This window comes from Vigna unguiculata, chromosome 9 (genome assembly GCF_004118075.2).
Source record: "Vigna unguiculata cultivar IT97K-499-35 chromosome 9, ASM411807v1, whole genome shotgun sequence".
NCBI lineage: Eukaryota > Viridiplantae > Streptophyta > Magnoliopsida > Fabales > Fabaceae > Vigna > Vigna unguiculata.
The window spans coordinates 31,214,416-31,230,366 of NC_040287.1; the positions used below are offsets into that span (position 1 = coordinate 31,214,416).

The window sequence follows — 15,951 nt, forward strand, 5'->3', positions numbered from 1 at the left end:
TTTCAGTTTTTCTACCACAAAAAGATTTCTTTGTTTCTGCTCTATCTCACTATGCTATGAAAGCTACGTATAGAATCCCAACCTAACCTAACCCAACCTTAACATGTGCTTAAACTCACCAATCAGACATTTCCCAATATTTTTTACAATTTTAATTGTTGACCCTTTTACAAATCACAGAACTGATCTTGCAGAGAAATTAACCCTCTGACAACTGAGACGATCATAGATCCCTAAATTGGTAGGAGATACATGAGATTTACACTCTTCTGCAATTTCTAAAACAGATTTACATCCTCCACATGAAACAATCACATCTACCAAATCTCAGAGCAAATAATTGAAGAGATAAACCTTAAACGAAGCTGAAGCTGAAGCTAAAGTAACAACAATGTTAAGCAAGTAAAAAAAAAGGTATATGATAACCAACACCTGGAATATGTGATCTTGCACAATTGAGCACGCCGGTGATAAGTTAAGATGATCTTCATAATTGATATGCAAATCCCATTAAGAAAAAGAAGGAAATTCCCAAAGTGGAAAAAAAAAAAGAAGGAAAGAAACAAACAGAACCCCCCAGTTACATACATATACATAACAGGTATGCATGCATGTTTATGCCCTGCAGTCTGCAACTTTGTCAAGTGTGAATTAAAAAGAAAAAAACAAGAAGCTAAGAATCCCCAAGTAAGGGACAAAAAAACCGAAGCCGAAAGGAGAACGAGAACAAGAACAAGAAGGAGAACCTTTTTTTTTTAATTTGTTTGACTAGGTCATGCACTTGAAGCCGCTACAGACCCACAACCAGATGAGGAAGAGGACGGCACAGACGAACAAATCGAGGAGGAGGAGGACCCATACGTGTTTCTTCCAGACGTGTTTGGCCTTGGAGTGGCGGTCGAGGGGCTGGTGCTTGAGCGGCGGGGAGAGGGTAACGTCGTCGGAGACATCGAGCGTGGCGGGGGCATCGTTGGGCCTCTTCTTCTTCTTGAGGCCCTGGGGAGGAGGGTTGAGCGGGGGTTCCGATCTGAGGCCGCGGTCTTGGGAGTCGTTGGTGAGGGCGTGGTCGAAGATGGAATGAAAGTGGGGCTGAAAGGAGAGAGGGGTGAAGTGGAGGTGGGGTTGGGCGGAGGAGGGTAGGGTTTGGCGGAAGGAGGAGCGGATGCGGTGGAGGAAGGGGAGGGTTTGGGATTTGAGGAGGGTGTGGTGGGAGATGACGAAGAAGACGAAGGGAGGGTCGATGAGGAAGGTGTAGCTGCGGTTGTTGACGGTGTGGGAGTAGATGGTGTGGTTGGGCGGGGCTTGGGCCACGCATTGGGCCGCTAGGGCTTCCATGTTCGGCTCCTTCTCGCTCTGGTGCTGGGCCAGAATGGTGTCCGATCGAGCAATGCAGGCGTAGTGGATCAATTCCGGATTCGAAATCATGGCAATTCAATTCTTCTGAGGCTGGGATCAAGAATTTTGATTTAATTTTTTTTTTTTAATTTAATTTATTTTTTTCTTAGAATCTGAATGATTAGGGTTTTGGTTTGGGCATGGAGGTTACTAAAAATGAGGAGTGGCGAGGGTAGGCGATGATGCGATGCACCGCGCCCAACCACACCGCATACCGAACTGTCCTTCTCCTAACCTCTAAATTACCAACTTCTCCTTCTCCTCTCTTGTCCCACCTTCTTTCGTTTCTTTCTCTTTTCCACTTCTCTCTATTTTTTATATCTACCATCATCGAACACCTAAATCAACTGCACATAAACATAAACTACCCCCTACTACGCCAATCTTTCAAAACCAATTTACATTATCATTTAATAATAATAACAATAAACAACTATGTCACATGTTTCACCATCACGATTCCAGTGTTACCATATTCAACAAAATAGTAAATGTATAATACCAATTTCCTTTCAATGCAATGACTAAGTATTAACACACACTTGTTTGTTCCCAAATAACCGCTCGCATGAGAGCAAGTAAAACTTTTGTGTTCAAAAATAGTTCTTGTTCTCTCTGTCTCTCTCTCGTCGCGTATATATTTTATTTTTAGAGAGAACTACACCTGTTCTACTTTTAGAAAGGAATTTAAATATAGAATAAATGATGTTGGACCAATTTTAGATTTATGGGATTTGAAGATAAGAGAATAACTATGGTTCTATTGTTTGGTTACACACCTCTTCACAGTATATTGGATTAGATTAGGTTTTATATGCATAAATTATGGATGAATAAAATTGTGAATGTCTGCAACTAGTTTTGATTCATTTTTTTAAATCACTCAAATTAAATGTTTAAATTCAATTCAATATAAATCTAACCCAAATCAATTTTTTTTTCAGTTTCAATTGATCTTTGAAATTTTTTTTACTTAAAAATTGTTATTTTTTTAAGAAAAATATTTGAGAAAAAATTTGTTGAATGAATAATTGTTTTTTAATAATTATTATCATATTCATAATTTGAATTCTCTTTTCAAATATATAAATAAATTATAATAGTTAAAAACTATAATAAAAGTAAAACAACCTTTACAAATTATACTCATGTATGTTTTTTAGTTGCTTAACTAATTCAAAATATATAATGTTATATTTAAATACAATAAGCAATTCATTCCTGTTACAAATAGAATATGAATCTGAAAAAATATAAATCTAAAAAACATAAAGAAACCAAATTTTAATAATTTTAAAGTTTAAATTTAAGTTATTCGTTTATACTCATAACGCCCAAAATGAAGTTTTACATTTCATATCCAATAAAATCCAACATGAATGTTGTCATTATTTATCTTGTTCATACTATTTCTCAATGCTAAAATCATAACTTTGCATATTTTTAATTAAGTTTAAATGTTTACACACACACACATTAAAACAATATGAAATTAAAAAAAAATTCATAAATTTAATTAAGTTATATAAAAATCTTAAATACCAAATGTACAACAAAAATTAACAAATACTTAATTAAAATAATCAAATTTATGAGATATTTAAACCTTAACTAAACCAAAAAATATTAGATATCTTCAATCCCCACAAGTTTCGTTGCAAAAACCAGTTATATATGACTAACGTATATCTTAAAGTTTTAACTTCAACCCTTTGGATAATTGCCAAATGAATTAGACAAAAATATTCCATAAATGACTAGGTTGCAGGCCACTAGGGATTTGCCTAAACGATTCTAACGCAAAAGTGGGTCAGCTTCTGGATGATACCGAATAGATGCATGCACAAGACACAGTTTGACGCATCTTACAAATCATGTCGGTCACTCGTAATTTTTCACACTTTTAACCAGTGCCAATAAACACACATTCTCACGTGGCATACATTCCAATGTGTCCCATCACCTGTTCTACAACCCTTTTGTAGTACAAAAACAAAAAGGTCAAAAACTTATAGCAGCACTATCCATTGGCGTGGTTACAAATTAGAGTTTCGATCAGTGTAAAAAAAGTCCTCCATACCTAACTAGTGACTTTATGTACCCTTTATCACTTAATTATGAGCATCATAATCCTCTAAGTAGCCTGGTATTGAAGAAATCCTTGCGTGGATCATTTATTCATCTTCATTTCAGCAATAGGGAGGGTCGATGAATGCCCACTCAATGATCTGTTCATACTGAGTAGCAGCATTTACCCATGTGTAGTCTTTTGTCATGCCTCTTATCATCAATCCCTGCCACGAAGACTTGTGTTCTTTGTATGTTTGAATGGCATATCTTAGAGCCTGCCAAAAGTAGTAAAAAAGTTAACATCATGGTCACAAAACAGGTGAAACAATGTTGTCAGAACAAAAAAATAAGAAAAGTTAGCAAATAGTTCCACGTTCCAACATGTCCACCATGGTACAGATTCCTTGATGTTTTAGTAACTTCATATGGCTGTTTTTAACATCTAGAGGCCGACACAAGATTCAGAAAACCAACCCAATGATAGGAATGCCAAATACAGATTCATGATCCCTACCAAGAACCATTTCATCAGCTATAGTAAACTAGACCAAGCAGCATGCCATGATTCTCAGTAGACCAAGGGTAGGAACCAGATGAGCTCAGACAAGTTTACATAGGTTTTGATAGAAATAATGATTATCCATACATATACAATGTGCAAAAGACATTACATAGAATCATCAAGATTAAATATTAAGATGCTGTTAAAGTATGCTTAATATAAAAACAATGAATTTGAATGGCAGGAAATCAAGCTTACCGTTAACATGCTCTCCTTTGTTAGTGGAGAAAATGTCCACCTGTCAGTGAAGTTCAAAATAAAGTCAAACAATATATGATGAGCATATTCATTTTTTGTATTATTAAGAAAACATTGCAATGGATATTAGAAGAACAAAACATCAAAGCTCATAGACAACATACCCAGTGCTTTCAGCTTTGCCCTCTTCAGTAAACGGATTAAAATTGTGAACAGTGTCCTGAATAAAGAGAAAGGCGTTAAGGCAAAGAAATCATGTTGAACTAGTCAATTTCTTATATTTTCTTGACTTACTCTTAGGCCCCCAGTTTCATGAACCACGGGTATAGTTCCATATCTCATTGCATACAACTGATTCAGTCCACAGGGCTCGAATGCAGATGGCATTAGCAAGATATCACAGCTGACAAACCAGGAATACATTAAGAAGCATATTGATGTAGATTCAGTATGGAAAATTGTAATGGCCTCAAATTTTTGTATAAAGGATTCATAAATATTTTGATTACCCTGCAGTTATTTTATGAGATATTGGAACATTAAATCCCACCCAACCCCGAAATTTATCTCTATAAGTTGACTCTGTTGCTCTCATCCAATCTTCATAAATAGGGTTTCCTGAACCAAGCATTACCTGCGATAAATAACAAGAGACTGTCAACCATATAGGAGGATCACAAACATACAACAATTCCCCATAACTCACAAGTTATGGCCTCAACTTATCTCAAATGAAATTATTGAGGTTGTATTTGAAAAATGATCAATACTCTACAAGTATTTATTTTATGACAAGTATCAAGATGTTAAAATTTTAGTTTGTACATTCTGCAATGTCTCAAGATATATTTTATACTCTACAAGTAAACAGCCTATCATTTAGATATCACCACGCCTATTTGCCACAACATGTGTTCATAGAACAGATAAAATAACTTACAAATTGAACATCAGCTTCCATGAGCTCTGGCATTGCCGAGCGGATCAAGTCGATACCTTTCTGGTAGTCCAGTCTTCCAATGAACCCAATCTGCAAGTTTCAGCAATAGTCAATACCAGAAAGACTGAGCACTAATTATTCATGGCAGATAACAAACTTACCAATGGACAATCAAGCCTCACTGGAAGACCCAATTCCTGCTGCAAAGCAAACTTGCATTTGGCCTGTACATTACAAATAATTATGATAAAACAATTTCAGCTAATAAGATACAAAGGAAGGGTGACAAAGGGAAAATGTAATACCTTCCCGGAAAGGTCATCAACAGAGTAGTTGAAAGCAATATGTTTATCACATGTTGGATCCCATTCAGTGACATCAATTCCATTTGTGATCCCTAGTCAATAATAGAATTGTAATGAGTTTGAGCATCAGGGCACATTATTGAGTAAGGAATTGACAATATAGTTTGTTTTGCTTTCGAATTCACATGCATTGACTCAGAACTACTTGCACAGCTGAAAGCATTAAACATCATGAAAAAAAAAAAGAATAATGACAAAAGAAGCTTCTGGACTTTGTGGTGTTTAGGAAAATAACAATTCCTTTTCTACTGATATTATAAATTTGTGAAATCAAATTGTGATATTATTATGACAATAGATTAGAGCTACTTTCAACAATTTCCTATTCAAAATACAGGCCAGTATCATTACAACAGATTCTATGGCACAAATCAAGACAAAACATTGCCAAACAAATAAACGAAAACTCAACTTTGTGAGTACAAATTAGCATTTGCCAAACAAAAAATTCCTGCATTAGATATACTAATCAACTCAGTAGAAAACTTCTAGTCACATCAGTGCCTTGTGATACTAGTTATTTGCCATCAAATCGAGTAAACATAAAATACTGCTTTGAGCTTTCGAATAGAATTTGATTCAAAACAGAGAAAAAAAAATACTTAAGATATGCATTGCTTGTAAAATTGAGAGGATCAAAAGGTTCCTGTTTAACAGGAATAGCAAAATTTACTAACCACCCTATTAATTAGTTTTCTTAAGACATTGAAATAAAGCTACTTTTATGAGTGTCAAACTGTCAGCAACGTTGAGGTTAAGCTTATAAAATATGCAATATGAAACTTCATAGGAGATAAAATTTGCACTGAATATAATTATTTGGCCCAAGCTTGGGTTTAACTTTCTCATAGAATTAGTGTTGCTTTGGGAGTATAAACCACATGTTACCGACTCTAAAATTTCAGTCATAATTAAATCTTTCAAAGGATGAGCTTCAGAATTTATGCCATAAGAAAGATAATGTTAAAAAAACATACCATTGAGAATACTTTTTCGACTATTTAATATGTCATGTAGACCATATCCACCTTCACCGGTAGTTATCTCCCAGGAATAGCCCTGGAAAAGAGAGGCAGATCTTTATGCATTGCATATCATTACCTAGTAAATACGAGACACTTGTCTTTCTATATTGTTAATTTGTTAGATATCATGCTGATGTGTGGTTTTAACTTCAGGGTGGGTGGTAAAGAAATACCCAATATTTGACACGATAAAACAGAAGAGAGCAGAATATGTAGTTTGCGGAATTAGGACCTTGCTCACTGTCACAATCCGGTCAGCTGTAACAACAGCACCTTTTAGAAAGTTGACAGCTTCACCTGTGTCAAGAGCATGCGTCCTTGCCCAATTAGGGAACACCCATTCCAGTGCTCCATACCATTCTGCAGGTAGCCCCAAATTACCGTATGTAATTGCAGGTTCCACTCCCTGACATATGATTTTATCAGCCTCTTTGCAGATATAAATGACTAAACATTACATTACAATCTTCCGGAATTAATATCAATATACATTATAATTGACAAAGCATTGTGGAACCTATTTGTAGCATTACATATCAAAGACTACAATATTTTCCAAGACTGTCCACAACACAAATTAGCATCTTTGATTTGCATGCACACTGCCACAATCATGTTCAAATCATTCATTTCAATGTGACAACAACCAACAAAACTGTATTTTACATGTTAATAAAGTCCTTACACCTAGATACAAGTAATAATCTCAGTTTTTAACAACGAACTTATCATTATTGGCTATTCAGGGTCCATCTTTCGTATTTCTAGCATGTGACTTAATGAACACTGATAAGAGGCAGCCAATCTGTCATCTAGATGGTAAGTATAAAATAGAACTTATAGAGACCCTTGTTTTGTTGGTGACAATTGAAATGTCATTTTGAAAACAGAGAGATTAAAGCATGATGTTATTGCGCTGCTCTTAGTAATATCTCTATCTAGTAAAATAAAACGAAACAACTTACCTGATGTGCTATATTGTGTATCACTAATATACTGCGAGCATCCTTATATACCCCATGTGGACGATACTTCGCTGCCAAAAGTCTGCACCAGAATCAAGTACTAGTCTCATCCTCAGTAAGACAATAATATTTTCTTGGATAAATCACAAGAAGCACCAATGGAAACTTTAAAATGTGAAAGCCACATGCCATAATGAAGCGTAATTATAACTAAATGGACAAATTACACTCACCACCTAAGGGATGCTTAAACTACTTTTCCCACTCCCATAATTTTAAAAATTGTACTTTCCCTCCTTGAGTGACGAAACAAGCTACACTTTAGTTCATTTTAACATAAGCAACCTTCTTAGTGACTGTGAGCAACTATGAACAAGCCTTCTAAGGACATTTTCTTTCCTATTCAACTTTCAGTGGCACAGAAAGCTAGTTACGAAGAAAACTCTAATTACTTTTAGGTTTTTATAAGATGAAATGAAGTTTTAGACATCCCTGTAATGGTTTTTTATGATGCTGAGAATCCCAGAGGGAAAAAGGGTCCCTAAGAAGTTTGTTTACATTACAACTGAATGGATTAAAGTATGGCACATCTTGATCTCTTGAAGGTAGTGCAATTGAAGCATCTGTGATGAGAGGAGACCATAATTCATCTAATTATAGAAAGGGAAATGAAAATTTCCAAAATAAAGACCAAATTGCATGACTTTAGTGGAGCCATTGAAAGAAAGATAGTCTTGAACAAGGCAAGTGTATTTGCTCTTTTATTTTTTTAACAAAGAAAAACATTGACAGAAATAATATGGTTGGGGAAAAACACATTGTATTTCTTCATTTGCAAAAGAATAGAGAGGGGGAGAAAAAGAGAGACTGGTAAAACGGTGGATAAAGTTAGGAATGCATACACTGGAACTAGGCTGGCATGCCAATCATTAGCAAGGAATAAACATTTTTCTCCATAAGTGAACCCCCCTAATGGAAGCACCAATGGCGCTTCACATGCTGCATGGGAAAGTAATGTGAACCGAAACTGTAAAACCAAATAAGAAAGAAGTTAATCATTATTCTTGAATGTATAATGGTAATATAGCATCAAAGCTAGAATTAACAAGAACAAACCTGATTATCCCCAAAAGTCCCAAACATGTCTCCATACGGATTCCCTGGTCTCTGGAACGAGGGGTGATCCACAAATACCTGAAACAAGGTTGCAACTCTAAGCATCGTCGACTAAGAAACAGAGTAGATCCTAGGATGTAAGAAGTCAAATGGTTATGGACAACTCAATAGTAACAAAAGCCTAAAACCAAAAATTCTAGACATCATACCCAATCAACCCCTTCCCTATACTCGTGGAAAAAGCCAACTTCATGAGCACCTCCAAAGCACGACACTTTGGTGCGTCGACCCAGATCGACTGCCCCAGCAAACTTAGCATCTGCAGAAGTACCATGAATATATCTGGGCGTGACAACCATCACACGGTGCCCGCGAGCCGCCAGAGCAATTGGCAAAGAGCCACAAACATCAGCAAGACCACCTGTCTTGGAATATGGCGCAGCTTCAGCAGTCACAAAAACAATGCTGTAGCACACTCTAGTCTCAGGTTCCTCTCCACCTGTTTCCTTAATCCCAGGTATTTCAACGTCGCTAATAGACTTTTCGTGTGACACACTCATAAACTCGTCAAGACCTGTGACAGTTTCAAAAACTCTTCAAGACCAAAAAATAACATCCCCTAAATGAAACTAGATGGATGCAACACTATTCTTCAATTGTCATCGTAACATAACACTGATACACCATATTCCCAATCCCATTAAAAAGCAGGGGAGTTTAACTAACTTAATGGAATTAGAACAAGCCCAGAGAGATTTTCCCGTGCATGAAATGAAAATATGAGTAAAAAAGAAATCTTTTTTAATATGGGAATGAAAAAGTAATGAAAGAAAGAAAGGTATCAAACCAGTCTCAGGAAGCAAGCGGAAGCCAACGAGATAGCCAAAATCGTCGGTTTCTTTGGCCAGCACGAGACCTCTATCATCTTTGGGGGCAGTGACAATTTTCTCTTCAAAGGCGAAGGGTCCGTCTTGCGAAGCAGCGGCACCACCGGTGTGAGCAGAAAACGATCGGAAGTTGAGATTTCTAGAATTTGGTATTAACGGAGGAGGGAAACGCAGTTGGGTTATTGATGGTGATGATGGGCGTGGATGGAGAAGTGGAAGAGCATGGAGTTGCAGAGAGTCCATGAGAAGAGAAGTCTGATGCAAGAGGGAAGGGATCGTGAACCACAAAGGAAAGTTGGCGGAGAAAAGAACAAAAAGAGGCTCTGAAACACTACACACACTTCATCACATGACGTGCAACTTAGGCTTGGAAAGAGGGAACATACGATACGATACGACGAGTCAGATCCAGAAAAAGCGCCAAAAACCCATAAACAACCGTGGACGATTTCCTTTTTTTCCATTTTACACGAGTAAACATGAGTAACGTGTGATAAATTATCACTACTTTTAGGTTAATTATATTTTAATAAAGAGAAATTTGTTACATTTATTTAACTCTATCATTTATTATTATTATTATTATTATTATAAATATTAAAGTTTTTTTATAATTATTTTACATATGTATTATCAAATAAATGCAATGTATGTTAAAGTATCCTTACTTCACGTGAATAATGATACTTTGATAGGTAGAAAAAATTTTATAGCCATTTGAAATTATTCTTTATTATTAATTATTTTTTATGATTGTTTTATTTATATTGTTAAATGAATGTAACCTGTGTTAAAATATTATTAGTCTTCACACATATAATCACAATCTAAAACTACGTTAAAAATGTAGTTATACCTATGTTTTAATTAGTTTTAATTTTAATAGTTGTTTTTCTATTTTTGTTTTTCTGACTTTTTCATCTCTTGGAACATCGAAACATAATATGCGCGAAGACTCTAACCACTTAGAATATTGTAACGTCTACATCATTCATTGAATTGGTTTTTATTAAGGAAATTCACACTGAAAAAAAAACTTTTTATTCTTTAAGTTCATTCGTTCTAAATTAGTTTATATTTTAAAATAAAATATTATTTTATTAGTATTGGATTGGATAGATGTTGAATAAAAGTTAGTGTTTGTCTATCATTACTCTTTAATTAAATGGGTATTGCATCTTAAAAAGTTAAATTTTATGTTTTTTAATTCTTTTAATATTTAAATTTGTTTATATTGTAATAATAATTCTGGGGATAAAAAGTATATTGTAATAATAATTACTTATGTATATTATATATAACAAATAATATTTATAATATCATAATGTATATGTTGGTGAATTACTTCTAATTTATTGTGATATACTTCATCCATTCAATCTTCCACCCTTATCTAATAACTTTGCAGGCGAAACGTAAGTTTCATTCCCAATGCAACTAGATAAGAAAAAAATTGCACTGGCGGTGTAGGGTGTGTGAAAATTATTCTTTATCAAATGATTGAAAATAAGAGAAAGAAAGAAATAAAAGGCGAGAGAAACAAAAGTGAAAGTGCTTTTTATTCTGGAAATATGCAACTGTCGTTTTAGTTTTCATTCAGACAATGATTGTTAATCCAATGGACTTATGAAGAACCAGTATGGTAGTATTCAACACAAATAAATAGCGTACATTTTTTCAGTGAAAACAGAACACTCATGCAAATATATTAGTTCCCTTTAGGTAGAACAAAATTCAAACATTTTCTTAACAACATGGGTTCCTAGACATTACAATCCCAGTTTTGGGGTGTTTCAGGATGAGGGATTATATTGTTCATGACACGACAACAACACGACACATTAAAGCACCATTGCATGTCAAAGACCAAAGTTCAGAGCATGCTATTATTTAGAAAAACATGCTATTAATTATTAGGATCTTAGAAAAATAAATTAATTAACAAGGTCAAGTCCAACCACCGGTTCCAAGGGGAAGGGCCCAATCCTCAATGTGAACATTATCCGGGCTGCTACTTGAAATCCGTCTAGATTGGAGGCGAATTTCATTAATTTTTGGGGTTGGACTTCTTGGGAACCCATGAGCTGCAGTGGGCCCACCAGAGCTAGATGAGTCACAGCCCAGCCCAAGAGCAGAACTTCTCGTCGTGGACGAGTTCCAGTGAGGCCCAGGTGAGCCCCTATGCTTAAACAGGCCTTGATTACGGGCCTTGGCCTTTGCAGACTGAGTTGGGGCCATGTAGCTAGGTACACCTGCACTGTGGTGGCGCTGGTGGTACCTATTGGATATGGGGCTTGTGTCAAAAGATTCTCGGTGGATGAGACCCATGTTAGCATGAGCTGAATCCAGAGTTGCAGCCATGTCAATTTCTACTGTTTTCTCTTCAGACATTTCATCAGTGGTGGAAGTTGCAGTAGCAAGAGTTCTATAAAGGCTCTCCCGTGACCCAAAGTGCCTTGAGTTCTGTGATTGTGATAACATCCAGCGTTCCAACCAGTTCCAATCCATTTGGGCTCTTTCACGCTCATTGCCATAGCTTCCAATATCATCATCATTTGGATTTTGCTTCTGCTGCTGCATACAAAATCATCAAGACATCATGGTACATTATTGAAAAACTTAGATACATGTTCCTTAAAGATCGAACAAAACTACTTCATAATTTTGGTGCATGTGGGTTATGTGCTCTCTTGGAAGGACAAAAGTGAATACCTGGCAGTTGAAAGCGTAAGCCAGAGCCCTCTCCCTCTTCATTGCAGCTTCATGTTTCCTCAAATTATCCTCCTTAATCTGTTGGCTACTTTGGCGCCTGTTGTCCCATGTATCCATGTCTAACATTTTGATGGGGCTCAAAAGAGAATTAGGTTGTTGTTGTTCCTCTAGTCCTCTTTGCACCTGTTCCTCAACTCTTCTCTGAAACTTCTCTTGAGTCAACTGGAGTCTTCGAGCTCTTACTCTTGCCTGTACTCGGACTAACGCATGCATGCATCGCATTGTCATCTGCGCTTGCTTTCTCACATTGTGTCCCCTCACAAGCGCCTGCAGCCTCACCAATCCCTTCAAAGCCCGCAAAGCACGTCGAGCCTGCACAATTCATAATTTTGTGTTTTCTTTAGTTTTCTGCTACACTGAATTCAATTAATATCTCAATAAGTTCATCATTTATAATCATAAATCAGCGAGAACTTCGATGTTTTAGTAGAGGAATGCGATCATATTGTACTGCAAGTGTCATTCATGCAATTATAAGGGGTGGGTGGCGTATCTGTGGTCCATACCAAACCAATTAAGTCACCTGCTACACTCTGATATGAAACAATTAACATGAACTTCACCCAAAGTAGACAAGAACTAATTACGCGGTTTGTAAGAGAAAGACAAAGGAGGACATACTAGGTAACCTCTGTAGTATGATTGAATGAGTATCGCAGCTCTTTCTTCCGTGGATTGGCGTCCATAACCGGCCAATCTCACAACTCTAGCGGCCGCTTGAGCAGCTGCTACGGCGGCTTCGGCAGCGGCGGCAGTTGCTGCTGCAAAGGCAATAGCATGGGTTCTGTCTTCAGTCACCGGTGTTGACGTGGCACTCCCTTCATAGGTAATATCAGGAGAACTCTCGGCGGGAAAATGCTCCAGGGACACCTCCTCTGGCGCCTCCTCCTGCTGCTGCTGCTGCCGCCATTGGTCTTCCTTCTTGTTGTCTTTCTGAAAGTGGAAAATCCCAACATCAACCGTGTCCTAATTAGCAATCATTTGGAAAAAATCAGGGAGTAACAAAACATCAAACAGAATGTGTGCACTCAATTAACATGATGGAGATCTGACATGGGAAGCACATGAGGGTGGAGATGGATGATGTGATGGGTTGGGTGATATGATAAGTATGTGACACGAATACTAGTAAAATTATTTGATACATGTTCACATGACAGGGGACCATATATGCGCATAATTACACACTGTATAGGGTCGATGGTCCTAAGGACCAGGTCGCTCACCCCTTTTATGTGGAAGCACAAAAGACAACAGCAACAACTAAGAATTCCGCTTACTATACATACGAAGGAGCTATTAGCCTTCAATGTGAAAGGTAGAACGCAGTGATAGCATTAATTATGCTGCAGTTATGCAGTTTCTACTTTCTTCTATGTTTGTTGGGGATTGAGTAAAAGGTCATGATCATGACTCGTGCGTGACTTATTCAATAACTTCGAAGCTCAATCGCTATTAATGACCTAATACACACAATTAACTCCACCTATTTAAGATACAATAAATAATCCCTCCAAGGTTAACCACTGTGTTTTTATATAATTATAAATGATTAACCTAATTAAGACCTAATAGTTTTAAAACTACGGATTAATAAATTAGAACAATCTTATTACGGTAATCGGATGCACACATATTCATCAAAGTTAACCAGATTAGTTTTTAACATAACATCAGATGAAAAAGTCTCCTCTAGGAAGAATGAAACATTCTTAGAATTTCATCGTATGATAATCAATACCTTAAACTAGTCTTCAAATAATGTTGTTGGAAAAAGAAAAATAAAATAGAATCAGTTGGTTAACTCCCACCCTCTGTCTTCCATCGCGATAAAAGGCAACAAACATGATATCATAATCTTTCAAAAAAAAATCCATTGTAATTGATTCTGGAAATCTTCAAACAAACAGTGAAAAATGGTAATGATTCTTTTGAAAAAAAAAAGGAAGAGGCATGGCGAGTGCTTCATTATACTTATGGAACTCCAATGAAAATCGAGAATCGTAGTTCAGAAAAACCAGTTTAGAGACGAATGAAAAAGAAGAAAACAGAAAGAATAGAAAAGTACAATGTGATAAAAACTGCGAATAGAAAATAATTGTGAGAAAAGAGAGGGAACGGGTAACCTTCTTCTCCGGCAGCGGCGAGTCCTTATTGGAAGAGGATTTGAAAACTTTTTTGACGGAGGAAAACCAGCTGGCTCCTTTCTTCCCCATGGTCGAGGAAAGGATCTGGTTCTTAAGCCGCCAGAGGCAGCATCATCATAATCATCACGTGCATTACAAATTCAGACACGCCGGAAGGAACATCACAGAGTGATTTGTTTCCATCCTAAGTTTTGAATGGAACAACCAAAAACATCCTAGGACACGACACGTTACGCGGGGTGTTATGTTATGAAGTGGTGTTTGGACAATACTTGGGCTTTTTGAGATTCATGAGAGAGGAGTGGTTGTGATTCAGAAGAGCTGAGAGGAAAAAAAAGAAAGAAGGGATTGTGTGAGTGAAAGAGACAGATTGTTAGTAACCGTATTCACTAAAGTGGGAGAGAAAAGAGAATCTAGGTAGGAGCAGAAAAAATAAGATGGGATTTATAATCTTAATTAATGTTATTAATTCAACTTTCTCCTCCTCGATTTACAAACAAGCTACTTCATTTAATGCTGTCTGAATAATTAAACTTTTTTATCTTTTTATTTTTTTTATTTTGTCTTTATTTTCATTTTAAAATTATATTAAAATGATCAAAAAAGTAAATATTTTTCTTAATTTATATATTAGAATCTTAATCAACTATTAAATAAATGGTTTGCGGTCAATGTTTACTTACTAATACAGAAAATTCATTTTTGCAATACGTCACATTTATTCATTAAATTCACTGTTTTAGAATCGTGCTATTTACTTAACTCTTCATAACACTTATTTACAGTGTAATGGTCTCAAATATATAAATGAATCTATATTAATGAATAAATAATTAGAAATTAATATATGAAATCATATTAAACATACAAAGTTTAAATAGAAAATAATTACAAATTAAAAATATTTCATGTTTAATTACATTCATAAGTTTAAATCAACGTTTTAACAATAACATCAAAATTATTATTGTTATTTTTATTCATGTTAAAATTATTTTAGGTTGATGTTATTTTTTAAGAAAAAATTTAAATAATATTTTTTTGGACAAATTTTATATTGGTTTAAATCGTATTATATTCAATTTTTTATTATTTCAAATTTTGATGAATCTTTTAAAAGAAATTTATTGAGAATGACAATGAGTCTTGAATCTAATCTATGTAAAATATAAACATGATTTTTAACTCAAAATCTTAAGACAATGTATTAATAGATTTTATTTCTTACAAGATACTCAACTTTTTCATTCATACAAGATATGTGATTTAAACTCACTTTAATTTTCAACAATCTCTTTCACAAGGGTGGATCCCTTTAACATCGACACATTCCCCTTATAACATCGACTCATTCATATTGTACATGTATAGTCACTCACCAAGACAAACAAGATTTGATACCACTAATGAATTTTTCTAGAGATCATCGAGAGACAATACCAATAAAAACCTGAACTTAACTCACATAAACTTTAAAACAATAATTTTATGGATCTTCTTTATCATGAT

General features: G+C 35.5%; 3 protein-coding genes across 5 annotated transcripts; all 3 read right to left on the bottom strand.

Annotated features, from left to right (window-relative positions):
- Positions 1 to 455: 455 nt before the first annotated feature.
- LOC114164837 (phytolongin Phyl2.2) lies at positions 456 to 1,808 on the bottom strand. Its single transcript, XM_028049608.1, has one exon. It carries the CDS (start codon positions 1,423 to 1,425, stop codon positions 769 to 771), a length of 657 nt encoding a protein of 218 aa, XP_027905409.1. The 5' UTR covers positions 1,426 to 1,808; the 3' UTR covers positions 456 to 768.
- A 1,450-nt stretch (positions 1,809 to 3,258) lies between these two features.
- LOC114164096 (soluble starch synthase 1, chloroplastic/amyloplastic) lies at positions 3,259 to 9,924 on the bottom strand. The gene is made up of 15 exons (XM_028048611.1): positions 9,484 to 9,924; positions 8,846 to 9,210; positions 8,637 to 8,714; positions 8,423 to 8,547; positions 7,521 to 7,602; positions 6,788 to 6,961; positions 6,508 to 6,589; positions 5,471 to 5,562; positions 5,327 to 5,389; positions 5,166 to 5,255; positions 4,735 to 4,859; positions 4,520 to 4,628; positions 4,390 to 4,445; positions 4,226 to 4,265; positions 3,259 to 3,740 (listed from the first exon to the last, which is right to left on the bottom strand). The coding sequence occupies exons 1-15, from the start codon at positions 9,764 to 9,766 to the stop codon at positions 3,585 to 3,587; spliced, it is 1,920 nt and encodes a 639-aa protein (XP_027904412.1). The 5' UTR covers positions 9,767 to 9,924; the 3' UTR covers positions 3,259 to 3,584.
- A 1,247-nt stretch (positions 9,925 to 11,171) lies between these two features.
- On the bottom strand, positions 11,172 to 14,861 carry LOC114196186 (protein IQ-DOMAIN 1-like). Of its 3 annotated transcripts, none has more exons than XM_028086747.1 (4): positions 14,422 to 14,861; positions 12,917 to 13,261; positions 12,236 to 12,607; positions 11,172 to 12,094 (listed from the first exon to the last, which is right to left on the bottom strand). In XM_028086747.1, exons 1-4 carry the CDS (start codon positions 14,509 to 14,511, stop codon positions 11,471 to 11,473), a joined length of 1,431 nt encoding a protein of 476 aa, XP_027942548.1. In that variant the 5' UTR covers positions 14,512 to 14,861; the 3' UTR covers positions 11,172 to 11,470. The 3 variants fall into 3 exon arrangements, with proteins under 3 accessions (XP_027942548.1, XP_027942547.1, XP_027942549.1); XM_028086746.1 differs by having other exon boundaries at positions 11,172 to 12,097; positions 14,422 to 14,858; XM_028086748.1 differs by having other exon boundaries at positions 11,172 to 12,097; positions 12,917 to 13,228; positions 14,422 to 14,857.
- Positions 14,862 to 15,951: the final 1,090 nt, after the last annotated feature.